The 27,993-nt window shown below is 40.3% G+C and overlaps 1 protein-coding gene across 1 annotated transcript; it reads left to right on the plus strand.

Moving 5' to 3' along the window:
* The first annotated feature begins 3,711 nt into the window (after positions 1 to 3,711).
* On the plus strand, positions 3,712 to 27,980 carry gnas (GNAS complex locus). Its single transcript, XM_054608548.1, has 12 exons — positions 3,712 to 3,918; positions 8,647 to 8,719; positions 13,167 to 13,221; positions 13,341 to 13,460; positions 17,668 to 17,765; positions 20,907 to 20,961; positions 21,450 to 21,523; positions 21,706 to 21,764; positions 21,860 to 21,980; positions 23,485 to 23,615; positions 23,717 to 23,784; positions 24,439 to 27,980. The coding sequence occupies exons 1-12, from the start codon at positions 3,780 to 3,782 to the stop codon at positions 24,583 to 24,585; spliced, it is 1,140 nt and encodes a 379-aa protein (XP_054464523.1). The 5' UTR covers positions 3,712 to 3,779; the 3' UTR covers positions 24,586 to 27,980.
* Positions 27,981 to 27,993: the final 13 nt, after the last annotated feature.

The raw sequence follows: 27,993 nt of genomic DNA on the forward strand, positions 1-27,993 counted from the left end.
GTTAGGTTAGGGTTAGGTTAGGGTTAGGTTAGGTTAGGTTAGGTTAGGGTTAGGTTAGGTTAGGTTAGGTTAGGGTTAGGTTAGGTTGGGGTTAGGTTAGGGTTGGGGTTAGGTTAGGTTAGGTTAGGGTTAGGTTAGGTTGGGGTTAGGGTTAGGTTTAGGTTAGGTTAGGGGTTAGGTTAGGTTAGGGTTAGGGTTAGGTTAGGGTTAGGTTAGGTTAGGTTGGGTTGGGGTTAGGTTAGGTTAGGTTAGGGTTAGGGGTTAGGTTAGGTTAGGTTAGGTTAGGTTAGGTTAGGTTAGGTTGGGGTTAGGTTAGGTTAGGGTTAGGTTAGGTTGGGGTTAGGTTAGGTTAGGGTTAGGTTAGGTTAGGTTAGGTTAGGGTTAGGTTAGGTTAGGGTTAGGTTAGGTTGGGGTTAGGTTAGGTTAGGTTGGGGTTAGGTTAGGTTGGGTTGGGGTTAGGTTAGGTTGGGGTTAGGTTAGGTTAGGGTTAGGTTAGGTCCAGCTGCTCTGAAGAGGGCGCCGTTTTCTCCGCCGTCCGGGCCACGTGACGAGGCGAAGCGGCCTCTCCTCTCCTCTCGGTCCTTCCCAGGGTTTTCGGTGGCTGGGAGGGAGTGGCTGCTCCTCGGTGGAGGTGCAGCTGCAGCCTGTCCTGTTGGTGGTCAGTGTTAATGCACATGCAGTCTCAGGCCTGCAGGCTGTTCATGAGGACATGATGCAGGCTGTTCATGAGGACATGATGCAGCCTGTTCATGAGGACATGATGCAGGCTGTTCATGAGGACATGATGCAGCCTGTTCATGAGGACATGATGCAGGCTGTTCATGAGGACATGATGCAGGCTGTTCATGAGGACATGATGCAGCCTGTTCATGAGGACATGATGCAGCCTGTTCATGAGGACATGATGCAGCCTGTTCATGAGGACATGATGCAGGCTGTTCATGAGGACATGATGCAGCCTGTTCATGAGGACATGATGCAGCCTGTTCATGAGGACATGATGCAGGCTGTTCATGAGGACATGATGCAGGCTGTTCATGAGGACATGATGCAGCCTGTTCATGAGGACATGATGCAGGCTGTTCATGAGGACATGATGCAGCCTGTTCATGAGGACATGATGCAGCCTGTTCATGAGGACATGATGCAGGCTGTTCATGAGGACATGATGCAGGCTGTTCATGAGGACATGATGCAGCCTGTTCATGAGGACATGATGCAGGCTGTTCATGAGGACATGATGCAGGCTGGTGCCCAATAACAGAGCCTGACAGCCGGCAAGACACCTGGAGACATGTACAGGAATCCTTCCCTTCTCTTCTCTTAATGATTCTTTAATGATTCTTTTCTTTTCTCTTCTTTTTTAATGATTCTTTTCCCTTCTCTTCTTTTTTAATGATTCTTTTCTTTTCTCTTCTTTTTTAATGATTCTTTTCTTTTCTCTTCTTTTAATGATTCTTTTCTTTCTTCTTTTTTAATGATTCTTTTCTTTTCTTTTTTTTAATGATTCTTTTTCTTTTCTTTTCTTTTCTTTTTTAATGATTCTTTTCTTTTCTTCTTTTTTAATGATTCTTTTCTTTTCTTTTTTTTTAATGATTCTTTTCTTTTTCTTTTAATGATTCTTTTTTTCTTTTTTAATGATTCTTTTCTTCTCTTCTTTTTTAATGATTCTTTTAAATGATTCTTTTCTTTTCTTTTTTAATGATTCTTTTCTTTCTTCTTTTTTAATGATTCTTTTCTTTTCTCTTCTCTTTAATGATTCTTTTCTTTTCTTTTTTAATGATTATTTTCTTTTCTCTTCTTTTTAATGATTCTTTTCTTTTCTCTTCTCTTTTAATGATTCTTTTCTTTTCTTTTTTAATGATTCTTTTCCCTTCTCTTCTTTTTTAATGATTCTTTTCTTTTCTCTTTTAATGATTCTTTTCTTTTCTTTTTTAATGATTCTTTTCTTTTCTCTTCTTTTTTAATGATTCTTTTCTTTTCTCTTCTTTTTTAATGATTCTTTTCTTTTCTCTTCTTTTTTAATGATTCTTTTCTCTTCTCTTTAATGATTCTTTTCTTTTCTCTTTTAATGATTCTTTTCTTTTCTCTTTTTTTTAATGATTCTTTTCTTTGATTCTTTTTCTTTTCTTTTCTTCTCTTTTAATGATTCTTTTCTTTTCTCTTCTTTTTTAATGATTCTTTTCTTTTCTCTTTTAATGATTCTTTTCTTCTTCTCTTTTAATGATTCTTTTCTTTTCTCTTCTTTTTTAATGATTCTTTTCTTTTCTCTTCTTTTTTAATGATTCTTTTCTTTTCTCTTCTTTTTTATGATTCTTTTCTTTTCTCTTCTAATGATTCTTTTCTTTTCTCTTCTTTTTTAATGATTCTTTTCTTTTCTCTTCTCTTTAATGATTCTTTTCTTTTCTCTTTTAATGATTCTTTTAGTTTCTCTTCTCTTTTAATGATTCTTTTAGTTCTCTTTAATGATTCTTTTAATGATTCTTTTCTTTTCTCTTCTAATGATTCTTTTCTTTTCTCTTTTAATGATTCTTTTCTCTTCTCTTTAATGATTCTTTTCTTTTCTCTTCTAATGATTCTTTTAGTTTCTCTTTGATTCTTTTCTTTCTTTCTAATGATTCTTTTCTTTTCTCTTCTCTTTAATGATTCTTTTAGTTTCTCTTCTCTTTAATGATTCTTTTCTTTTCTCTTCTCTTCTAATGATTCTTTTCTTTTCTCTTCTCTTTAATGATTCTTTTAGTTTCTCTTCTCTTCTAATGATTCTTTTCCCTTGAAGGGATTCATTGAGCAGGAGTTTATTAAGTATCGGTGCGAAGTTTTAGGAGGCTCAGTGGTGATGTGAGGGTCTGATAGAGAGAGAGAGAGAGAGAGACACAGAGAGAGAGAGAGACAGACAGAGAGAGAGACAGAGAGAGACACAGAGAGAGACAGAGAGACACAGACAGAGAGAGACATAGAGAGAGAGAGAGAGAGGAGAGAGACAGAGAGAGAGAGACATAGACACACAGAGGGGGAGAGAGAGAGAGAGAGAGAGAGAGAGAGAGAGAGAGACATAGAGAGAGAGAGAGAGAGAGAGACAGAGACACAGAGAGAGAGACAGAGAGAGAGAGACATAGAGAGAGAGACATAGACACAGACAGAGAGAGAGACAGAGAGAGAGAGAGAGACAGAGAGACATAGACACAGAGAGAGAGAGAGAGAGAGAGAGAGAGAGACAGAGAGACCCAGAGAGAGAGACATAGACACACAGAGGGGGAGAGAGAGAGACACACAGAGAGAGAGAGAGACATAGACATAGACACAGAGGGGTAGAGGTGTTGGGTCTCCCCGGGTCGTGCTGCTGGTCCCGGGCTGCTGCGTGAGTTAGCCCCGCACAGTCTGTGGAGGATCACAGCCGCTAACGTCACGCAGCCCAGCGAGCAACGCCAACAAAAGGAGGCGTGTGCACGTGAAGCGGGAGCGGCCTCGCTGTCGTCAGACGCACGCACGCACCCGCACGCACGCACGCACGCACGCAGCCCCGCACGCACGCACGGAGCGGCATGGACGCATAGCTCTCCCGCAGCCCGGCGGCCTACACGCGGGACAGAGAGCCGCACGTCCGACGAGGAGCGACCACAGCCGGGGGATTATTCCTGCTGCACCTCCTCTCCTCTCCTCCTCCTCCTGCTCCTCCTCTCTCCTCCTCCTCCTGCTCCTCCTCTCCTCCTCCTCCTCCTCCTCCTGCTCCTCCTCCTCCTCCTCTTCCTCCCTGGACCCGTCCTCTGTTCTTGGGGAAGATGGGTTGTTTGGGAAACAGCAAGACGGAAGACCAGAGGAACGAGGAGAAGGCTCAGCGAGAAGCGAACAAGAAGATCGAGAAGCAGCTGCAGAAGGACAAGCAGCTGTACAGAGCCACGCACAGGCTGCTGCTGCTGGGTGAGTCTGTGCTCCGGCCTCCTAAAGAACCTCCTAAAGAACCTCCTAAAGAACCTCCTGCAGAACCTGTGTGGCCGTGCTGTTGCATAAGGCTGTGTGTGCAGCTCGGAGCCGGGCTGCAGGCTGCTGGAGCCCGCAGCCCCCGCAGCCCGCAGCCCGCAGAATACAGCAGGCTGCGGGCTGCTGCGGGACAGGACAGGGACAGGACAGGGACAGGACAGGACAGACAGGACAGGGAGCACGGCACAGCACGGCACCCTGCTGCCAGGTCCTCAGAGGAGACGACCTCCTGCTTCCTCATGTCTGCATGATGTGAACATGTCTCATCAGCTGCATTAGCTTAGCTACATAGCATGCTATGAAGCTCAGGCCTGAGCACCAACCAGCAGCTCATGTTACCTGGTAGTGTCAGAGATAACATGTATACATGTATGAGGCTCAACATGTGTGTGTGTGTGTGTGTGTGTGTGTGTGTGTGTGTGTGTGTGTGTGTGTGTGTGTGTGTGTGTGTGTGTGTGTGTGTGTGTGTGTGTGTGTGTGTGTGTGTGTGTGTGTGTGTGTGTGTGTGTGTGTGTGTGTGTGTGTATGTGTGTGTGTGTGGTGTATGTGTGTGTCTGTGTTGTGTGTGTGTGTGTGTGTGTGTGTGTGTGTGTGTGTATGTGTGTGTGTATGTGTGTGTGTGTATGTGTGTGTGTGTGTGTGTGTGTGTGTGTGTGTGTGTGTTGTGTCGATGTGTGTGTGTGTGTGTGTGTGTGTGTGTGTGTGTGTGTGTGTGTGTGTGTGTGTGTTGTGTGTGTGTGTGTGTGTGTGTGTGTGTGTGTGTGTGTGTGTGTGTGTGTGTGTGTGTGTGTGTGTGTGTGTTGTGTGTGTGTGTGTGTGTGTGTGTGTGTGTGTGTGTGTGTGTGTGTGTGTGTGTGTGTGTGTGTGTGTGTGTGTGTCAGACAGTGAGCTGGAGGTGGGCTGGGTCTCTACATTACATAAGAGACGAGTACGAGTGTCTAACTTTCCCTGCCGGCCCTTCTGTCCCCTCCTCATGTGTCCGTACGCAGCAGGCTGACCACTTCTAAGAAGCCGTGGTGTTCTTGGTCAGAATCATGATCTAAGATTACCGAGATGCCAGGCAGGGTGCGTATCGTACGACACGCCTGTATTTATGTTGGGGAGGAAGTTGTGGTGACTTAAGGAAAGCAGAAGAACAGCACCCACATGAAAACCAAAACAAAGATGTCTGCCGTAAAGTTGGTCGCCTTTCATTTATATCATCTCCCAGTTTGACTGGTAGAGGACAGACCTGTGGACCTGCAGGCTGTTATTCGTGCCTCTGCATATTGTGGATGATCCGTCTGAATGGCAAACAAAGCCAAAGAGACGATCGGTCAATGCAGCTGAGAAATGTAATGCCTTGTGCTTTGTAAGGGTCTTGAACCAAAACACGGCCAGTTGCTGTGGTGTGGTATGTTAATTGTTGTTGGCACACCCATTGTGGCCATCTTTTTGCAGAGCAGACCTTATAGTGTGTTTGTCCATCAGGATGAACTTATTGATTATTGGATTATGGTGCTCAGCAAAAGTGTAACCTGCAACTGGAACTACACGAGTTATTGGATTAAACAGATCACCTGATCAAAGTGGTGATGGGTTCGTGGCTCATGTTGAAGTTTGCTTCACTTTAATAAAGTGACACCCACAAAAGGAGTGACGGTACAAAGTCTGTGGTGTATTAAGAGCTGGCAGTTATTTTAAGTCCCCTCTTTTACATACTAGAGTCTCTATACTGAAGAGATGATGACCTTCAGATTACATTATTTTATTCAAAATCAATATTTATTGGTTTCCTGCTTTTAATCAGACAGTTTATTTCACTTAATAGTTTTTACCCAATCAGACTCATCTAAACTTTTTATTCACAACACAATTCTGTGACAACAATTTAAGTGACCTTGTTAGTAAAATCATAGCAGGTATTTTAGTTGACAGTGCAATACTACCCCAATTTTTGCAAAGCAAAAAAAAAAAGCTTTACATTGGGAACTTGATATGCCAAGTATTTCCATGTCTCCGGGTTCAGAATACACAAAATCATTACTGATATGTTTCAGGGAATTTGTCATCAAATGTATAGATCCTTCAGAGCGGACCAGATCCATTAGCAGCCATGCTATCTGCTAATATAATGCCGTGTAATATTTATAACAATAAGTTTTCTGTTTTGTTTCATAACTTCTCGAAACAGCTGTATTGATAATACTGGTAGATGCTAGTATCATTCCTGACCTCTGTACCTGGTCTGTATCATGTCGGAAGAGACATACACCCTGGATGGACTTTGTTTTTATAGAGTATGTTTTGGAGGTGTTTATGCAGTTTGTCAAAGTCTACTGGTGTGTTTTTAAACTTTCATCAGCCTGTCGGATGCACCGCTGATGACCATTATCCTCTTAGTTTTACTTTTGCCGATAATTCGCTTTGCAGACTGTAATCCGGCTAAACTTCTCAAATGCATCAGTGTTTAACGCTGTCTTAACCTAAAGCTGTACAACAACTTTGCACTGATTTAAAATAGTATTTGAAATGCTAAACGTACGATATGGAAGTATCTTTTAAAGTAATCAGTATAGAGACGACGAATCTTACCATCATTGAGGTCCAATTTTTATGTACTTAACTTTTTAATACTTTGTACTATGGACACACTTCTGCTACTCAAAATGATTCAGGTTCAAAACTCCACTTGATTGAGTTTTGTGTGTTTTTGCAACCTAAAATGGTTTCTCCTCATACACAAGAGAGACAGGCTACGCTATTGTTCTTTACTATGTCATGCAGGTATTTTGCAAGATGTGGTGGCATTTCTGCTTCATTTTGTAGTGTGGGAAAAGACGGCGGGACGGGAGAGAAAGAGGAGAGCTGACATTATGACTTCAGGTCATCAGTTAGATTTGAGAGCATGATGTTTTGAGTTCATGGTATGTGCTGTAGCTTGCTGAGCCGCCAAAATGCCCAAGTCCCAGACTCTTCTGTGACTTGTCTGATAGTGTGCCTGACAAACACAAATGCGTATCGGGGGTGGGAAACGTTGGCTGTTAAAAACTGCCAGTCATTAAAGATACTTGACAAATGGCTGTTATTTGGAAATGGTCTTTGCCTTTACCAAACAGCATAGATGTAGTGAATGTTGTTACCAAGAATGAAGTCTACTTTTAGAAATGTCACGCCTACTCCTTCAGATCAAATCTTTATATAGGGAGACTATTCTCAGCTATAATAAAAGTCACCAAAAGCTCACCAGGGTCTCCAGCTCGTTTGTGTGGAACACAGATAGCAGCATGTCCATCCAAACATGTCCCTTAGTCACACGTTGCAGCTGAAACGTTTTATAGATTTACTAAACATGACCAACATTGTATTGAAGTGACACACATGGTGATACCACTATGTGTAATTATTAAGACAAACTGGATTGAAAATAAGATACATTCCTTATATTATTTACTGGTTTATTTAACAGATACACTTACATTAATACACACTGCTGTAAATGCATCAGAGAGCCAAGTGGCCATTTTCTATCTATAGTCCCTGAACTGTTACTTAACTATGAAAGATTGAATTAATAAAAGTTATTGAAATAGTTTATAAGCATACAGAGCTATAATAAAGAACAATATTAATGTTAATAAAATAAACAATTAACTCCACAGTCTTCACTTTATAAAAAAAAAGATTAGCTTGTTAGGATTGATCTTATGGCAGATGGGTGCATTTTTCTACTTCACATTACTTTATTTTTTATTATATATAAACTGTACAACTTGTATAGATCCTTTGCTCAAATAATTAAATGTATTTGATTCAGGGGAAGTTATGAGTCATTGTTAATCTCACCTTGAGATAAGATGAAGATAAGGAAGGAGAAGTGACCGCAGAAAGAAAGAAAAAGGTTTTAGGTCTGAGACAGGAAAGGCAATGGGCCGTGTGAGAGTTGCAACTTGTTGAGCTTTAAGCCGCCCAGCCTTCATGCAGTTGAACATACTGCAGGCGTGGCGTTACAGAACAAGAGATGCAAGTTTCGTTCTTACAGCAGCGCAGGCCATCCACAAACATGCAGCACACCACTAACTAGCTCGTCTCTAGTCACAATGCCTTTTAGCAACATTCATCCTTTTTGCAGTTTACTGTTCGTTGACAGCAAATAGCACAGACCATAACAGTGATCACATTTTCCTCTCAGGACATACTGACATATTTTGAGCTTTTTTTAATTCTACACCTGCTTTTGAAGGGAAATATTTAAACCCACTGTCCATGGAAAAGTCTAAAAACAGTCATCATCAGGTCTCAATCTTGTGATTGTGATCACCGTATCAAGTGGAATAACCCACTTATTATTTCAGCCATGACCATGCAGCACTGTCCTTGCCTCTTCTCCCGGTTTTGCCAAATAATGTCCCAGTCATGTGTGAAATCTGTTGTTTGTTCATTGAAAATGTTCTGCCAAATGATTTAAAGCTGAAACAGCGCTTGTATCCAAATATGGGAAATGAGACTTCTGTAAACATACTGTAAAGAGACATTTCAGACAAATATGTATGGTCTTTATCTCAACTGTGTGTGTGTGTGTGTGTGTGTGCGTGTGCGTGTGCGTGTGCGTGTGCGTGTGCGTGTGCGTTGTCTTGTTTCACATGTCAAGAGATTCCTAATATTTCTTCTTTCATCTCTGTTTCCCAGGAGCTGGAGAGTCAGGAAAGAGCACCATAGTGAAACAGATGAGGATCCTTCATGTCAACGGCTTCAATGCAGAGTGAGTATGATATGATTAAAGTCTTACTATATACTGACGGCCACTTTTGGAGGACCCTTTAAAATGATAGAGTTCCGTAAACCAATCATCATGTGTTTGTTGTATGAAGTGTGGACTTTACAGACAATTTGAAATAAGATGCAGTCTTCAGGTTAACATGGCTGCTCTTTGAATCACACCATACTAGTCAGCCATTATGATGTAAATTTAGTCTTCAATAATTTGACCATGTATTTTCCCGCTAGAGAAGGCCTGTGTGTTGACACATAACCAGTGCTTTCAAGACGGTGTGGTAGCCTAGTCAGACTGCAGTGCAGAAATGAAAGTGTTGTATTTAATATGCTGTGACAATGTCGGCTGGAAGAGATGATAGACACTTGATTGTTTTGACAACAGTAACTATTGAGCTCATCCACCGACTGTTAGCTGGCTAGCAGCTCCATAAAAGGTAAATATAGATGTCAGTTAGTCTAACCAAGTTAATTGAGTTCAATTTTGTATATTCCAAACGTTTATCTCCATTGTGTCAGGAACTATATCTTCCAATAAACTCTGTTGGAGGAACTGTAGTTGTTAAATGCTGATGATTGTTGTTGTCGTATCTTAGTTAAAATAACAAGGTATTAATAAATATAGGAGTAGATGCCCATTAGGCTTAAATAGAAAAAAATATCAAAGAGAAATCATTTTTTGACTGTCATTAGAAGACACCCAGCTTCTGCCCCTTATTGCCCAAAGTAAACAGTCTCCTGCTCTTGTGGATATACAGCTGATTGATTTGTCACCCAACTCTCAACAACATCTTACAAAAGATTACAATTCTGCTGTTGCGATCTTGTGATGGGAATGTTAGCATCTTTGCCCGGTGAGACAACGCTGACCAATGTGTGTGTCGATATGTGTGTCTGTGTACAGGTGGATGGGAGTCCTCAATGACAAGACACAAAAACACAAACGGCGTCCTCACTTCTAGCTTGATGCGTCACATTGTTTGGATTATCTGGTTGATTTTCTTTAGTTTCTTTATGTGTAGTAAACTTCCATATACTCTATGTTGCTCCATATGTATGTGTCTGACTGTATGTGTCTTTGAAGTTCTTCTAAAACCAAAACTATAGTGTTGCAGGCCAGTTGCTTGTGGGTCCCCACATGACGAGCATAGAAACATGCTCTATCAGACCTGGATCCTGAAACAGGACATATGTTTACTGGTGTTGGACTGAAAGAGTTCAGTAACGCCTCGATAAAAGATTTTGGGTGAATGGATTGAGGGTTGTAACCTAAAGGTCAGAGTAATTGGCTTGTGACCGGAAGGCTGCTGGTTCCAAGTGCTGGCCCAATTTGAATGAATGAATGAATGACTGACTGACTGACTCAGCCTTCTCTATTCTTCTCAACTATGACTGATCTGCCCTTAGACAAGGCATATAACCACCAGCCCCATCACTGGAGCTGTTAGGTGGTCAACTTAAGAGCTTTGTATGCGTGGGACATTTTGTTACGGTCGGAAAAGCTCAGATAAAACCCAAAAGCCGTGATGTGATGAGAGCAGTGAGAATGAAACGAAACAGTTTCCAATTTACGGGCCGTTAAACCGAAACATCAGCTGAAAGACGCGTAGCGCTCCACAGAGCTAACAGGATGTAGAGCCCGCTGATGATTCTCTTTGGGTACGTCCAGTATTATTCATTATTATCAATATAAAAAGTTTTGAATAACAGACGCTTTAACTTTCAAGTAAGTATTTTGCCTTTCAGTTTTACGTTGACTGGTTCCAGATCCTCTAATGTTCTCATTTTTTATTAATGTTAAATAAAACAAACATCATTTCATTGTAAATTTATTTTCGTCTTTAATCCTGAGATGGGCATTTTTTTCACAATTTCTTTCTTCCTATTGTATAGACTAAATGATCAGTTAGTTAACTGAAAATATAATTGATACATTTATCAATGCCCAAAGTTCCCGTTCCATTGTTTGTGCGAACACAGGACATTAGTTCCAGATGTGCACGTGTCTTCAGCTGCCTCTCTTATACTATGGACTTCAATACAAGGAACATACATTTAATTATTCATCATAAGATTTTGTAGACAAATCCATTCAGCGACACACTGAATTATAACAAAATTATAATTACTGTGATATTGAATTCAGTCCCTGTCATCTGCATTTATTCACCGTAACATACTATCATGAGATATCATCAATGAAGCATGTTGTCATGTCTTCTCCCCCTCTCTCTAACCACACATAGGCTTGCAGTTGTCCTCCCATGATTGGAGAGTGCACACACACACGCGGCCATGTGATTTTTAATGACTATCAGGTTGAAAAAGTAAACAAGGCCTTCTCAATTTCCCTCATAACCCAATAAACTCTCTTACCCCCTCTTAACATTTGTCAATGAGTATTATGCAACTTTCATAATAAGTAGTAATTGTATTGTAAGACTGCATGCATTTTCAGTCTCATACATGCAGTAAAATAATGTTAGTGGGATCGTAACCACTCACTAAAGTATTATTCAAGCCTTTCTGTAACAAATTCTGAACCGAACTTGTTGAACAAACAGATTGTAGATTGGGGATTTTGTTTGAGGCATTCATTTCTTGTCAAAAGTACAGTTGCTATTAATTGTAAATATTATCATTTCTTGTTTTTATGTTGTTGTTGTTGTTGTTATTATTGCATCTGCTAAAATGTGACAGAAATCAAATTAGTATTACTGCAACGACATGGTAACTTGTTGATGTGACAAAATCATTCTCATTATTGACCCATTTGTGTTCATTCAGATGTTGATTTAAGATCATCTTTAGCCAACATGTCAGCAAATCTTGTTCGTACATAGAAATCTTGTTCGTAAGCTTGACGAAGAGTCTACGCTACTTGAGTGTCTTTGGCTGTAGGTGGCGATATTGACATGTCTGCATCTGCATGTCTAAACACCTACCAACCCTAACCCTAACCCACGGGGCAGACGACCCATCGCTTCTCACCGTTTACCAAGAATTCAGAGAAAACCCTCTACTTATAACTTAACACTTTTAAATTAACTAATTAATTAAAAGTGTTAAATTAATTAATTTCACACTTTTTAAATTTAACACTTTTAAATTATACCCAAAGTTTGACCGGGTTAAAAAAGCTCCTCTGTGTGGACAATCGGCAGCCTGCTAAATATAAGTGGGTCCTTTTGTGAGCAACTAAGAAACCTCATCTGATAATCTGCTGCAAACATGCAGCTCCAACCGGGACTGTTAGAGCAATGACCTCCTGGCAGAGTTGACCTGTTAGGTTGCATAGTGAAGGAATTGTGCAACCTTGGTTTTTGGTAATCAAATGAATTAGTCAAACTAATGAATGCAAATTGCACTAGTGTAAAGAAATTGTTAAACATTTGCATCAATTTGGTAGAGTGCAGCAGAGTCTCTTGTGAAAAGTAGGAATTGGCACAGACCAAAGAGGCCCATCTTGCCCTTTGTCACTGACATAGAACTATTGTAAACACAATGCGCTGTTGTCCTGGCAGGCTCAAGGTGAGAGATAGACTAACTGGCTCTCTGGTTGCCTTTAATAGAAACATTTCTGTCACAGAGAGTCCAAATGTCTTGTACAAACAGCTATCCTTCACAGCAGACAGACATAATTTCTCCAGCACGCGTGCCAATGAAGGTCTGTTTACCGTTCCCAGATCAAAAACAATCTCACTGCAGCTCACTGAATCAACCAGTCGCTGTATCATGAAACTGCTTCCTTTTTTTTTACTTCACTAAAATAATACTTGCTAACTAAACTCTCTATTGTGAGATATATATATATATATATATATATATATATATATATAAACGGCTCATATACATATATATACATGGACAGTTTGCAGGATCCCCTGTATTCCACTGACAATCGTGCCATACATTTCATGTACTTTAAGTCATCAGATGTAAACCATTATGTCTATTTTTGAAATATTTGTATTACTTACTGTATTTAAACAGCATTTTCAGCAACAGTTGTATCTTATTCAAATATTTTCTGTGATAATTGTAGTTTTTTTTCATGTTTAAACACTTTTTACATGAAAACATCTGCAAACGTCTTCTGTGTACAGAAAAAATACGCACAAAGATTTTAAGGGTGCTCCCCAAACTCCACTTAAGTGAAAAACTCAATCTCCGTAGCACCCCTGTAATATTGCTTTAATTTGTAGTTTCTCTGTATCAGGGGATATAGACTAACAACATGTTTCATGATCCACAGTGTGTTGTAGTTCTGCTGATGATTGATGGTGGATATTAATGTGATATACCACTGTGATACCACTGTATCTCTTTCTTTACTTGTATTCCTTCATCGTGAAAACACACCGAAGTCTGTGTGTTACTGCTGTACATCGTTTATCCCTAACATGATTGTCACTGAATCTGTGTGTCTGTTTCAGAGAGAAGAAGCAGAAAATTCATGACATCAAGAATAATATTAAAGAGGCTATTGAGGTAAGTGGTGAAAACATAAAGTAGCACTAGATACTATGTTTACTAAATGCTGTCCATCTTCTGTATTTCTGTCATCCCCACTTCAATGTATTTTGTTTGGGTTTGTGTGTTTGTTATAGACCATAGTAACAGCTATGAGCAGCCTGGCACCACCAGTGCAGTTGGCCTGCCCACAGAACCAGTACCGGATCGAATACGTGCTCAACCTCGTCAGCCAGAAGGACTTTGAGTTTCCCTCCGTGAGTAGTACAATATCAGACACACAATCACAGACGTATCAAAGAACACAACATCTTATTCTTATTGTTGCCCTTTCACTATGTGGCCTACAGTTCAAATTTTAATTATAACTACCATGTGGATAAAGTTTGATCTACCGCATTTACAGTAGTAAAGTAGTTTTAGTACCTTTTTATATGAACATTTCAGGTGTCCCCCTTGTTGTTTTTACCCCCCAAAAAGTGGGCTTGTCGTAGAGCTCTGGCCGATGTAATCCATTATCAACAGGTGCAGATATCCACAGCTGTGTGTGTTTCAGGAGATGATAATAGGTATTAATGGTCCCAAAATCCCAGGTGATAGTCCCTTGACACAGGTAGCAAACACTGAGGTTTACTAATGACCTGATGGTTAAAGTCTTTGTGAGTTTAGTATTCTCAGTGGGACATCACTAATTGTCTGAGCCAGGAGACTAAACCTGGAAGTCTGGGAGTCTCACTGTTTATCCACAGCCACCTGCGGGGCCAGGCTTAATTCACTTTTGCATTCACTAAGTCTCATGTATGAATCGAAGCAGTTTAAGTTTTAGCAATAGGAATTCATCTCCTTTTAACATGTTGCCACCACAGTCCTCGCCATATGTCTTTTATGTTGTCTTTGAGGTATCTGTCTGCCAGTAAATGATCAAATCTGGTTCCCCTGATACAGTACATGTTTGTTGACACATCTGCTTATTAATTAGAGATAAATAAAAACATGTTGCCCTGAAAATGCTGCAGTTTGTTGAACAACCATATCAGTGTTTTTAAATGTTAAGCCCATTTATCACAAACTGTATTTATACACATTTGCAGACCTGGCCACCTCTTATTTCAGTATAATATCAAAGTCAACTCTCCGGGTCTTGAAACGGACTTGAAATAGACAAACCATGACACTGACTAAAATAAATCTCATAAAACTTTGTTCAAACTTAGAGTCTCCTAGTGTTTGAATGCAGAAGTGTGGGTTCATTTGAACAGTCTGCACTTCCTTGTGGGAAACTAGAGACTTGAGAGCTGGCAGCTGAACAGCATTGTTATCACAACCTCTGTTTGTTTGCTTTTAAGGAACACTTTATTCTGTGCTTGAACTACATTTCCACACTGTGATCATTTAGATTTAGATTTTCTTTTTTTAAAACTGATGTTCACACTGTTGATAAGAAACGATTTCCATAGCAATCCAAACTAAATGGAAACAATAACCGCACGAAATGTCACACAGTGTCTCATCTCATATGGAGGATTTAGATCTTCTGGTCCCCGGTTTGAGGTTTGTTGATGTACTGTAACAGTTACTGGAGAGAGAAGAAGAAAGGGAGGCTGTAAAAGAGGGAGAGGAAGCAAGGAGGGAGAGCATTACATCAAGAGAGGAAGAGTGAATAAATAGCATGACTGATTATAAAAGAGCGCTCTGTTTGTAAACACATGATGAGTTTGCTGTCATGGAAAAACTGCACAATGAAAGAATGTTTTTTTTTCACATACAAGTGACAATGCAGCTAAAAAGATTTTTGTTGCTAACAGGTCGTTAACATTGCAATTAAGGGCACAAAGTGAGTGGTAGTGTGAAGCAACTGATCCTAACAAGGATGATGGGTGACAATTTGATTAACTGATTAGATAATCATCAGAACATGAATTGGTAACTATTGTGATAATCAAGAAATTGTATGTCAGCAAAAATGCCGATCATTTTTCAAGTTTCAGCTTCTGAAATGTGAGAACTTGATGCTTTTCTTATGCTGTTCAAATTAAACAAAAAAAGTAAGGACGTCTCCTCAGGCAGTGGGGAATTATAACAACGTAACGTAAAGTTTATAGACTTTGGGCTAGAAAATAATTAATAGGTACAATAATGGTTAGTTTTAGTCCTACAAGTATTTGTGATTTTATTCATGATCACAAAGCATAAAGAGGTGAAAGAAAGGAAAATTAGATGTATGCTGTGTAACCTGGGTCTTTACATAAATGCAACTTGTTACACAACATGTTACTTTAGAGATACAGGAATGCAGAGACTTGGATGTGACAGATCTATAAAGCAAACGGGTTGTATATGACTCAGAGGTTGAACCATATTAGTAAAACAACTTATTTGGAAATGAAAATGAAAGCAAATGTTAAAGTGTTACACAAACTGTGCATTGTAAACGTCTGTTAGATTTTTCAGCTACTGTCATGGTTCATCTTTGGCCCTTAATATTAACAAACACACAGTTTTCATTTACAGAGGATGGTTATAATGGACATTCATTTTCACTTATTAAACAATACAGAAATAGATCCCCAAAAAAGTTACTTATGGAAGATAGTACAGGATTCAAATCTGTGAGTTTTCCTCTGCGGGATACTCTCTTTAACCACTCAATCACCCTCCTGCCCCAAGAATTCCACTCATGCTGAACTGTTGGGAAGCACTTATTTGTTTACGGTTGCTGTTTGGCTTTACTTGTTTAGTTGGTTGACTTGTTTATGACGAGCATGGCATAGTTTCCAAGTTATAAAACAGGATGGCGAAAGTCTATTCAGCTTTTCGATCTACTTGAAAGACTCCACACAAGCATGTGGATGTAAATTTTGTTGATTGTCTGTCTGTTTTTCATATTCAGTTCTTAAATTTAGTCTTTACTCTTTTTCTTGGTTTTTGGTTTCCGAATCGTGTGTGTGTGTGTGTGTGTGTGTGTGTGTGTGTGTGTGTGTGTGTGTGTGTGTGTGTGTGTGTGTGTGTGTGTGTGTGTGTGTGTGTGTGTGTGTGTGTGTGTGTGTGTGTGTGTGTGTGTGTGTGTGTGTGTGTGTGTGTGTGTGTGTGTGTGTGCAGTGACTTGGCGTGTATTCGTCTGGTTGTTGTGATGGGGATGTAAGCATCTTTGCAAGGTTAGACCAGAAAATCAGCACCTAAGGCAGACAAGAGCGTATGACCCAGCACATGACTCCACAACATTGAGGTGTGTGGGGGGGGGACTGTGACACTGTTCATTTATCTGGTTGTCTTTTATGCTTTACTAAACATGGGATAGTTTCCTACAAATCATTACACATAGCTAATTGATCTGTTTCATTATAGTTTTACTTCATTGATATGAATGTGTGTGTATATAGACAGGCGTCTGTTTTTTCCCCTTCTGAAACAAGGAAGTAGCCTGTGTTTGGCCTGAATTAGGACAGTTCGTGGGCAAATAAACCACAAGGTTTCTGTTAATTTATTTTAACAGCCCTACACATGCAGCACACACTGCTGAGTCCCTCTAGTTGGCCTGTAATATATCTGTATATGTATTCCTCTTTGCTAGTTTTGTACTATATTTTGTGAAGACAAAGTTCATATTAAGACTGAACACAAAACGTATGTCTGCATTTATGAAAAAGTTTTGTAGCAAAACACGTGTCATATTGGCACCACTTTTAGGATTAGCACTTAAAACTTGCTCTAAATATATGAAACTGTATGTACAAGAACTCCAGATCCCTCAGTTTAAAATATCTACTTTATTGTGATTATGAATTCTATGATGCTGATGACATTATGTGGCACAAACTGCAGGTGTGTGTTGTTAGATGATTTTGTTACCAGCTCATGTTTGCTGCCTGGATCAATGTGTTTCTGGCAACTTCACAGACACCCTTGAAATGAAATGCACAGAGGGCACCTGTTGCTCTGTCAGTACAAAGAATTCAAGAAGTGAAGAGGTTAATCCAAGCTGTGTCCCAGCATGTAAATGAGTCCTTCTATAGTGCCTGTGTATTGTGAGGTGTCTCTCTTTCCCCACACCACTATTTACATTAACAGACATGTACACAGGCATTGCCTAGGCACAACGTACACCGCATGTGGTGTCAACAGTACGCTTAGAGCTCAGTGCCCTCAGACACACAACCCTGTCCTCCTTTCTCTCTTCTAGCTTTCATATTTGGTGTAAAATGCACAGTTAATAACCCAGAATGTTGGATAACGGAGGGTTAATTGATCCTGTTTATTCAAGCAAAGCATTTTTTTACTTACAATACAGTAACTAATCCAACATTGCAATGAGATGAAACTGTGCATCATATGTCAGCTTGGTAAACACACACAAACACCAGTACATTAATTTGGGTATCCTAATAAGCAGCAAGAACGAATATGTTACTCTTCTGTGGCTCGGAGAGACTTTGTGTCCTTCATGTAATTCTGTTTCCTCCTCAGGAGTTTTATGACCATACGAAGACGCTGTGGCAGGATGAGGGGGTCAGGGCGTGCTTCGAGAGATCCAACGAGTACCAGCTAATCGACTGTGCACAATAGTAAGTAACAGCTACCAGTTTATGAGGGGCACAGTACCGTTTAATGCAAAATAATATATATACGTGTGTATATGTGTTTGTGTCTGTGTATATGTATGTATGTATGTATGTATGTATGTATGTATGTATGAACAGAGTTTTTCTGTTTTACCGATATTGCGAAAAGCTTTGATTCATTACTGTGAAGGGAAGCGATGTGAAGGGATGTGATCTATCAATCGGACAGATTTATTACATTTCAGACTAGGTGTTGTGTCTCCAGTATAAAACACTTTACAGTTTCTGTTCTAGTTCTAATTGCTGTTACAGCAATAAACAAGTGTTCTTCTTCTCTCCTCCCTACACAACGTAATCAAAAGGAGAAGTCGTTATCCAGCTTTGATTGAATACCACAGACATGTCTGATGTAAACTTTAGACAGCTTTACAGTAATGTGTTGTGTATCTAAGAAAATAAATTCTTAGAAGTACCCAGTTCATGTACTATCATAAAGGTGCTGTAGGATTTGGCTCTTCAGTAACATCTAGTGGCAGCTGTAGGACACCACCACAAGCATTGTGCCCATTAGATACCTTCAGAGATATGATTGAGCCTCCATGTGTACCTCGCTTATGTTATTATGTTATTTACACAGGCATACAGTTCACTGAAGAATTGTTTTATTTCCTTCCTGTACAAACTGACATATGGATATTAAGGCAATGCATAGATAGCACCAGCATTAGCAACATTTTGCAATTCGACATATTTTTAGGAGTTTTTATCAGTGGAAGCTTAGAGAAATCTCAGGAAATGCTCAAAGCCGAGCTGACCAGTTTCTGAAGCTTCAGTGTTGAAGCAACTCAGTCGTCACTGGCTGTGATCTCAAACATTTGTTTTGTCTCTGTTATGTAAAGCAGCCACTAAATTGTTTCTTTATTGATGCACATGTCCAACATCTCAGACTAAATTAATGTCAGATACACAAAATCTAAATGACACATATGTATTTGATTGTACAAGGGCATCTAAAATGTGATTTTACTGCTCAGATCGACTGTCTAGTTATCATTTCCAAAGCAAAGGCAGGTAAAACACAGAGAAAAGAAACATTATGGTGGAATAGTTTTCATGTAACAGCAGCAGTTTGCAGTGTTTGGGAGCAAACATGGCCGAGGCTGAGTCATCTGCAGATCAGAGGATGTTTAAGGAGGATGGGGTGATGTGTTAGGAGGATCCCGTCGCTCTCCGCTGTGGACTGCATTCCTGTAACCTGAGCAGCTTTTTACTAGTGAATCTGGTTTATTACCTGTAAATTGGTGAATATAACGTGCATTTAATTTAGCACCTCAGTTGGTGTTTTTTAATAGTTTTCATACCAGAACCTCTCCCCCCTATTTATCCCTCGGGTGGTTGAGATGGTACGGTCCAGTCTTTTGTTCCCTCCCTTCTCTCTCTCACACATGAAGCATGAAAGCTGGAGCTCATCCTGTTCTTGTTTCTCTTTCTCCCAAGTCTTCCTTTTCTACATCTCCATCCGTCTGTCTGTCGTCTTTCTGGATCCAGTCCAGCCAAAACTAGATTGGGAGCTGATAGACTATTAATAGTGCCTGCGGTTGGGTCTCCATGGTAACCGTGCTGGAGGCCAGGGCGCTGGGGAGCTATTTTTGAAATCTGCTCTGTAATGTCAGACAGACGCCACTATGCTTTCATTCTCTGTCGTCCTCTCTCTGTCTGTGTCTTCCCCTCTTTCATGTTCACTCTCTTCTCCCCTTTCACGTGCACTTCCTTTTAGCCTTTTTTTCTCCGTCTATCTCTCTTTTATTGAGTTTCACTTTGTTTTTCAGAAATACACAGATTTCCTTAGATTCCCATACTGTTGTGAGATGACAAGTTCACTGCTCATTTCCTTTCCCTCTTACCTTTCAACTGTGATGCTAAAAACCAGCCCTGGGCTACTCAACAAGCCTATAACTAAATGAAACAGAAGTTATATTATTGGAATTCTCTTATATGATAAGATGACTACATTGCCCACATCAACATTAATCTGACCAGCCTGACCAGTCTGTCATGTTTTTAGGAAATGTGTTAAAGAGCTTATATTGACAGGGTTGGAAAAGAGGTTACTAAATTGATCCCCCGGTTGATACCTTGATAAGGGAGGATGACACTTTATGGTTTCAGTCATGTCTGGAGTTTTGACTGTTTTCAAACGTATTGTCTGTCGACCACTGTGCACAGTGTTGATTGTGAACTGATCAAATCATACCGTATCAATCCACCAGCTTTGTACAATACACCATTCGTGTAGATTTCTGATCGGTTGTATTTCACTTTGATAGAGCATCTGAAGTTCAGAAGACATTTGAAAGTGAAGATGTTTGTGTGATCCTGAAGGCTTTTCTTTGGGATGCCCATCCAACTGATATTTATTCTTGAGATTTGAAATCATGGCAGATGCTGCAGGTGGCCTATCGTCTCCAACTTCATATCTACAGTAAAATTGTTTAGTCAGTATGACAAAAACAGCATTAAAGGAATAATTGTGGCACACAATTGAAGTTGTTTGAGTTTGCTTGTGTATGAGAGCTTGATTTTCTTTTTCTTTTGCATGGCAGACCTAAAACTTGAAATGAGTAATATAGAGTCTGATTTCTGGACACGTGTCCTCTGCTGTTTTTGTCATCCTGATCACTGGTTTTTATGTGTATTTCCTTCTGTCACATGTGCTGTAGTATTTTGACATGCTGGATGTGTGCTTTAATGTTTTCCCTGGCTATTGAATGATTAGGGAGGATGCCTCTCTCTTGAAGGTCACCCGACAAGCAAAACACAATATCATTTATGTTGATTTCAAAGGAAAGTGTTAAAGGGCCTGTCTGTGCCACGTATAAAACAACTGCTGTACTTCATATAATATCCCAGCTGAGGTTTATGAGTGAACTATCTATTCAACCTTTTACTAAAACACCAGACTGTTAAAGATATGCTGCTCGCTGCAGAAAAGTCCTCTGTCATGTTTGGAGTTTAAACTGTTCTTTTAGTTGTTTTATACTGATTGTGGTGCCTGAGCACATCTGTACAAGTCTTCTACAATGAAACCACAATTTCATCAGTACAGTGTTTTTACTGCTCCTTTTTCTTCTTCTTTCTCTACAGTTTTCTAGACAAGATTGACATTGTGAAACAGAATGACTACACTCCAACAGATCAGGTGGGTGAATCTCACAAAGTTAATATATCCTGCACTTAAATATGCGTGTATATCTTGTTTTCTCACAGAGGTATTTCAAGAGGAAGAGGGTTTGAAAGTCTTGTCTATATCAGTCATTAATGAGCAGGCTAATGCGGTTTGGCATCCCTGAAAACACTTCCTCAAATTGAACAGTGCACACCCATGGTTGAGAGTAAATAGGAGCCGTGTTGTTTTTTTATCTGAGCGTTTTCTGCTTACATTTTTGACCTGGAGTAGAGCAGCATAGCTTCTTCACATTGTTATATTCACTTTTGAATTCCAGATAATTTTCTAAACCTTTAAAGATAAATATTATGCATTCGACAAGTTCAGGCCACAGAAGCCATTTGCAGAGTCTAAAGCTTGTTCCAGACTTGCTGTGTAATCGTTCAGAATCCTGCGTGATGTCTTTATGATCTTAGGAACATTTTTGTAACATTTTCTGTTTTGTTCTTTTTTACTACCAGGATTTGCTGCGGTGCAGAGTTCTGACTTCAGGCATCTTTGAGACAAGATTCCAAGTGGACAAAGTTAATTTCCAGTGAGTAAAAACACGTGAAGAAACGGCAGTGAAATAACATTATATATGAGAATGTCCTACAGAGCTTCAGTGTTAAACATGTACAATGACTCAGGATATAAACAAATGAGATTTAAGTTGAAGTTTCTCCACATGATGGCAGTAGTTGTCCTGTTGACACCAATGTCTCTTGTTTTACACAGTATGTTTGATGTTGGCGGTCAAAGAGACGAACGCAGGAAATGGATTCAGTGCTTTAACGGTAACTTGAGTTTATTTCTGCTTCCTCTCACCTCACACAGCTCAAGGCTTTTTCTGTCCCTGTGTCTGATTTCTTTCTGTCCCTCTCGTCCTCAGATGTAACGGCCATCATCTTCGTGGTGGCCAGTAGCAGTTACAACATGGTGATCAGAGAGGACAATCAGACCAACCGTTTACAGGAAGCTCTCAACCTCTTCAAGAACATCTGGAACAACAGGTGAAGAGACACAGATAGTTGATCTGCCTGCCTGTTGTTTTCTGTTGTTCTGTAGAAGTACACGTGGTGGGAAAAGTGCCTTTATAAAAGTGTGTTTACACAGATTCCCAGTTCCACAATGAATGGGGATTCTGTCTGTAGACTGAAATTGGAGAGCCCTTTTTAGAAAAGAAATGTTTAGCAGCAGATGGTAATCGATCAGGCCCAGTGTCAAGGCTAGGAAACGTTATAAACAGGCCTGCTTTTTCTCTTGAATGTTTGCATAACCCAGTGCGGGGTTTCCTAGCAACAAACACGGTTTAACACCGGTCATGGGTGGATCACATACTGTATTTACGAGTCATGTGTAAGCAAATACAACAGGGTTCCCACACGTCCTGGAAAACCTTGAAAGGGGTTGACCGATTTTTCCAGTCAGTGAAAACTCGTTGAAAATGTTAAATCTTGTGTTGTCCTGGAAAAAGTATTTCAACATTCTCCAATTTTCCTTTAGCTTAGATTAAAAAAGATTTTCATCTGAAAGGGCCAAGTTAAGTTCAGGATCATATTAACGTTTAAATGCTAGTTCATGGATCACAGTGTGAATAGGCTGCTCTCACACCACAGTCACATACCCGCTGGATGACTTTCACATTGGTTAGCATGTTTTGAAATGTGTCTCAGGCATTGTTGAGGGAGTTTGATAATGAATAAATGAATGGGAAGCCAGTGTCAAAACAATGAATGGGAGCCGAAAACACCGGCTAAATACTGGCTAACAGAATTGACTGTGATAGCATTAAAACTCCATTTAATATCACAAGTGAAGGGGCTAAAGTGTTGTGTGATAAGCTGGTAAGGGCCAGTGGCAGTTAATAAACCTAGCAAACTGACATTTTTAAATCAATTTGTTGTAATCTCTAAGCATGTAAGAGAGCATTTCATAGATAAATTACAGCCATAGACTACACTTCTTTTAAATCACACTTCCCACAGAAAGGAACATATTAGAGCACAGTTTGATCCCTGTCAGTCATACCAGCTAACCAGCTAGATCCTCACTGGAAATGTCCTGGTCAAGTCCTGGAAAATGATCTCTAGAAAAGATTGTGACCCCTGTAAGAGTTGCAGAATGGTGGGAAAATACCAAGATCTTTGGCAGCGTGTCACACATCACAGCAGACAGAGGTAACTGAGTTTAATGCCTCAGTTAGAATGTATTTGTCCGAACACTAAATCTAAACCCTCAAAATGTATTCGTTATGTTGGAGGTTTCACTTGTGAAAATCTTCAGAACCGTTAAGTCTTTTCATGAAACAGACGCATTTTTCTGCAGTTGGGATCCATCCAGTATGAAGTATTTTCTAAGAAGTATCTAATGTCATCTGCAGATGGAGCTGACACCCACTGACACCCTGTTTGAATTTATTTGGCCAACTCCAAGCAGATATTTCTTCTTGTGTCTGTTCACCCAGTTTTATGGTTCAGTGTGTGATGTTGATGCATGTTGTTTTGCTCTCCTCAGGTGGCTGCGGACCATTTCTGTCATCTTGTTCCTAAATAAACAGGACCTGTTAGCAGAGAAGGTGCTGGCAGGGAAGTCCAAAATCGAGGAATACTTTCCTGAATTTGCTCGCTACACCACACCTGACGATGGTGAGCAGTTGTATCCACTTCTAGACACTTTGATCTCATTCAACCGTTTAATTGCATATCTTAAGAAATGTGGATTCAATAGCCTCTCCCTCCTCTTCCAGCGACACCAGAGCCTGGAGAAGATCCACGTGTTACAAGGGCAAAGTACTTCATAAGAGATGAATTCCTGGTAAGTGCTATTAGCAAATGTTTGCTTTTGTGCTCTCTAACATGCAAAATGTAAAGGGTAATAGTCGATATTTTTCTTATTGTTAACAAATCCCATTCTAAGACCAAACCTACTATAAACCGATATTGTTTGATTTCTTATTCCTCTTTGCCATAGAACTCCATTGTTGTCCAAAATGTTATATTTTCCCCCATACACTGATCCTCTGCTGGTAATACCCACTGGAGCACCAAATGTGAATACATTCGCAGCTGAAAGTAGTCCCAGACAAATGCACTATTTGCTGCTGGAAACTATTTTTCCCTTTTTTCTTTTTTTTTTAAAGAAAAAAGAAAAGAAACTATATATTTGTGACATATTGTTACAAATGTATCTTCAGGAGGAACCAATGGATCTTGGTCTGAGCGCCAAAGACAGGATCGGAGAGTTGAAAAGTGTTGAGAATCAGTCTAATGATTTGTCGGCAATAAACAAATGTCTAGAATCCTTTTATTCGCTAAATATGGCGCTGATGTGTTTGCCTTGCATTGGCTCTCTGTTAAAAATGAGACTTGGAGACTGCTGCTATGGAGATCTCAACAGTGAATCAGCAAATGTGTTGGTTGATATATACATAGTGAAATAGTTTCTCACTTTTCCTTTCTCCGTCTACAGAGGATCAGCACAGCGAGCGGTGACGGGAGGCACTACTGTTACCCCCACTTCACCTGCGCCGTTGACACAGAAAACATCCGTCGTGTCTTCAACGACTGTCGAGACATCATTCAGCGGATGCACCTGCGACAGTACGAGCTGTTGTGATGGGAGAAAGAAAAAAAAGTGTTTGGCCAAAAACACATGAACTGGACTATGAAAGACCCCTGAGTCTCTGAACTCCCCTCCTCCACAGAAGTGTGTGAGCTCTTGTGAAGGAACAGGGGCCAAAACGTACACACACACACACACACACACACACACACACACACACACACACACACACACACACACACACACACACACACACACACACACACACCCCACACCCACAGACACCCTTACAGTAAACACACCTTCAACCCAGAACTTCCCCTGATGCAACCTCCGTACCTGCAGTAGACAGAGCTATTTTGATGGAGGGTTTTAGGGGTTAACACATGAACAGACTCTGATCTTCACCTTCAGCCATCCTCCCAGCTCCACTCCTCTCAACATCATATATCTTCCCCCCACACAAGTTACTCTCACCTTTCTAGAAACGCAGGTCGGCCCAGTCTGGACTGTATGAACTGCAGTGTGGAGGGTTTGAGCCGCGGTTGGGAATTTGCGATTTCCCTCTGAAGGGAAACGGCGCGAGCTACTACTTCAGTAGAACTGGGAAACGGATAACTGTTGAATTATTGTCGTAACAGATCAGCTGAACACTGTATCTAACAAAAAAACAAAAAGCACTGTGCTCAGACTCAAACCGTGAACACCAATCCTTCATATCACTCACACACATTCATAATTTCAACCACAGAATCTGCTCAAACACAGAAACGTATCACACCTGCTTTTAACTGGACTGCACAACCGGTTGGTTCCGGACATGTACTGATATGCCGACGAGTGGCAGCCTGGTTGAGCTGTCGGCTGATTTTTCCGGCGCAGTGCTTTGAGATTAAACGGACGGAGTGACTGCGCAGCTGAGCCCCGAGGAGCAGCGTTACCACGGACTCAACGGACCAGGGGTGTGTTGTGATCAGTTGGGCCCGCAGGGATGGGGTGGGGTGAAGGTTCACAAGAACAGGACAGAGCCAACTCCGATGTGAGTCCCTGATGGAGTCTAGACACGTTTTACAGAGACGACGATGACAGTCCCTTGACTTCTCCACAGACCTGTTTTGCCACCTGACTTCGTCTGGTTGGTAGTGGAGCAAAACGTGAGGAGGACACATTGAGTTAAAAACAAAAAAGAAACAAAAAAAATACCAACTTTTATGGAGCTTGACTGACGGAGGGCAGAAAGCATCCTACTACAGTACAGTACCATATAAGTTAAAGAGAGCTCTCATCTTGTCATGATTGACCCTGTTTTACTGTCTCCACAGCTGTTTTTGTCTGTGTAGACTTTGTGCCATTGTGCCCTGTGCGCTCTCTTTCTTTATCTTTACTCTCTCCGTCTTGGTCGTTCTCTCCTTTTTTCACCCCTCTTCTTTCTCCTCTGATGATTTGACCATCCATCTTGACATTTCTCCTCCCTCTCTCTCATTTTCTCCTTCACTCCCCTTCCTCTCCTCTGACCACGACCTTCCCATCTGCACTTCTACCTTCCTGGCAGTGCTCTTTTCAAGAGAAAACAAAATATAATAATCCTAAAGTATAAAATATAAGATGACGACAACAAACGGGACACTAATGTTTTTTTTGTTTTTATGTTATTTTTATACTTGTGTGGTCAAACAGCCTGCTCGAACCTCCCCCACTATTCCCTCCCTCCTGCCTTTCCTCCTTCCTCCCTGACCTTTTGCTCCTTTGTATGTCTGTCTTTACATTACTGCTGAACTATTATTCTTGTACAGACTGTAAAATGTATTATTTTGTACAACTTTATTGAAAAAAAATAACTTTTAGAAGATCCCTGTGCCTTGATCACGACTGTACGTGTGTAATGAGCTAAAGTGGGTGTCATACTGCGCTGTATAGCTTGGCCAATCCCCTCCTAACTCCCAGCCTCCCTCTCCACTTCCTTTTCTCTTTCTTTCTTTCTCTCTCTCTCCTTATCCCTCTCGCTCTTTATCTCTCTCTCTCCCCTGTCCTCTCTCTATCTCTCTCTCCCTCTCTCCCTCTCCTCTGGGACAGCGGACAACCATTCGTAGCTTTTGTAGTTTTATTTCTCTCCCATACCCTCCCATTCTCTCTTTATGATTTAAATGTCTATTTTTGAATCCATATACCCCAAAAAGATAAATATATGAAATGTATATGGGTTTTAAAAAAAGTATTTTATTAGAATCAAATGAACCTTGACAAATTGTACACTTGATAGTGTGCGTATTGCTATAACTTAAATGCTTTCAACTGAAGTTGTGTTCAGGTTTCTTTTGTTTTCTTTCAGTGACATCTGCAAAGGACATTCTGAAGGGTTAAAGAGGAGATGACAGATGCAAAACTTTGCTTGTTTCTACACAAATTGTATTCTTTTGCAAAAAAAAAGGCTAAAAAATATGACAAAAAAAGAATCAATTTCAGTTCATTTTCTGATGCACAGCAGAGGCGGCCTGTACAGTATTAGCATCTCTCTCCTTTCAGAGCCCTAGTCCTCATTTAATGTGTACAACAAATATGGGTCTCTACTTTCTGAACAGAAGCTCTAAGAAATAAAGGTTGTTTTCTTTTGGTGCAGACAGCAGCAGGTCTGTGATTACATATGTAAATGCACTTACAGACACAGGCCACAGTACTTTCTCATTTTTTACAATCTTATCCCTACATTTTAACAAGCCAAAAGTGTTGAAAAGGCAGGCTGGAGGAAATGAAGATTCCTGTTTGTTTACCAATCATTTCCCCTTCAGATTCACAGAGTATGTATTTATGGGGACGACCATTCAGATTGCAAAAAACTGTTTCTGACGGGAGGGCCTCTGGTTTTGAAGCTCAACAATGTGGTAATTCAGGTTAAAAAATGACATAAAGTCCCCGTCCCCATAAAAGTGTAACCGGTTGCTTATATTCTGCAGCCAGATCCTCAGTGAATATCCAACCTTATACGGGAAATACAAGTCCTGACATTTTTTATGAAGAATTGAAACTGTTGAGAGGAATAACTTTACCCCCAATTTTGTCAAATATCCAGCCAGCCCCTGAGTAAACTTCACACCATCAAATTCACACGGCAAGTAGGTTCACACACAAAGTGTTAAATTTAACTTTTTCATCTCTTTTATACCGCAAATACAAGACAAAACTTAATTCACCCCAAGGGAATGTTTTGTGGCCAAATATGCTTGATATACATGATGGATATACACAAGACTCCAATCACAGATTTATCGTTCAGCCCAAGTGTTTTAAAGCCACAATGTGAATTTACAAATACAACATTTACCTTGTTAAAATGTTCTATTTGATGCTTTTTGAGATGTGAAATTATTGCCATACAACCAATAGTTGAGCTTTATTTACAGGAGCAAATTCACTCTGTTTGGTGGGCCTATCAACATGATGAGGAGGTAAGCAGAACATGACAGA

Source organism: Anoplopoma fimbria, chromosome 12 (assembly GCF_027596085.1).
Source record: "Anoplopoma fimbria isolate UVic2021 breed Golden Eagle Sablefish chromosome 12, Afim_UVic_2022, whole genome shotgun sequence".
Taxonomy (NCBI): domain Eukaryota; kingdom Metazoa; phylum Chordata; class Actinopteri; order Perciformes; family Anoplopomatidae; genus Anoplopoma; species Anoplopoma fimbria.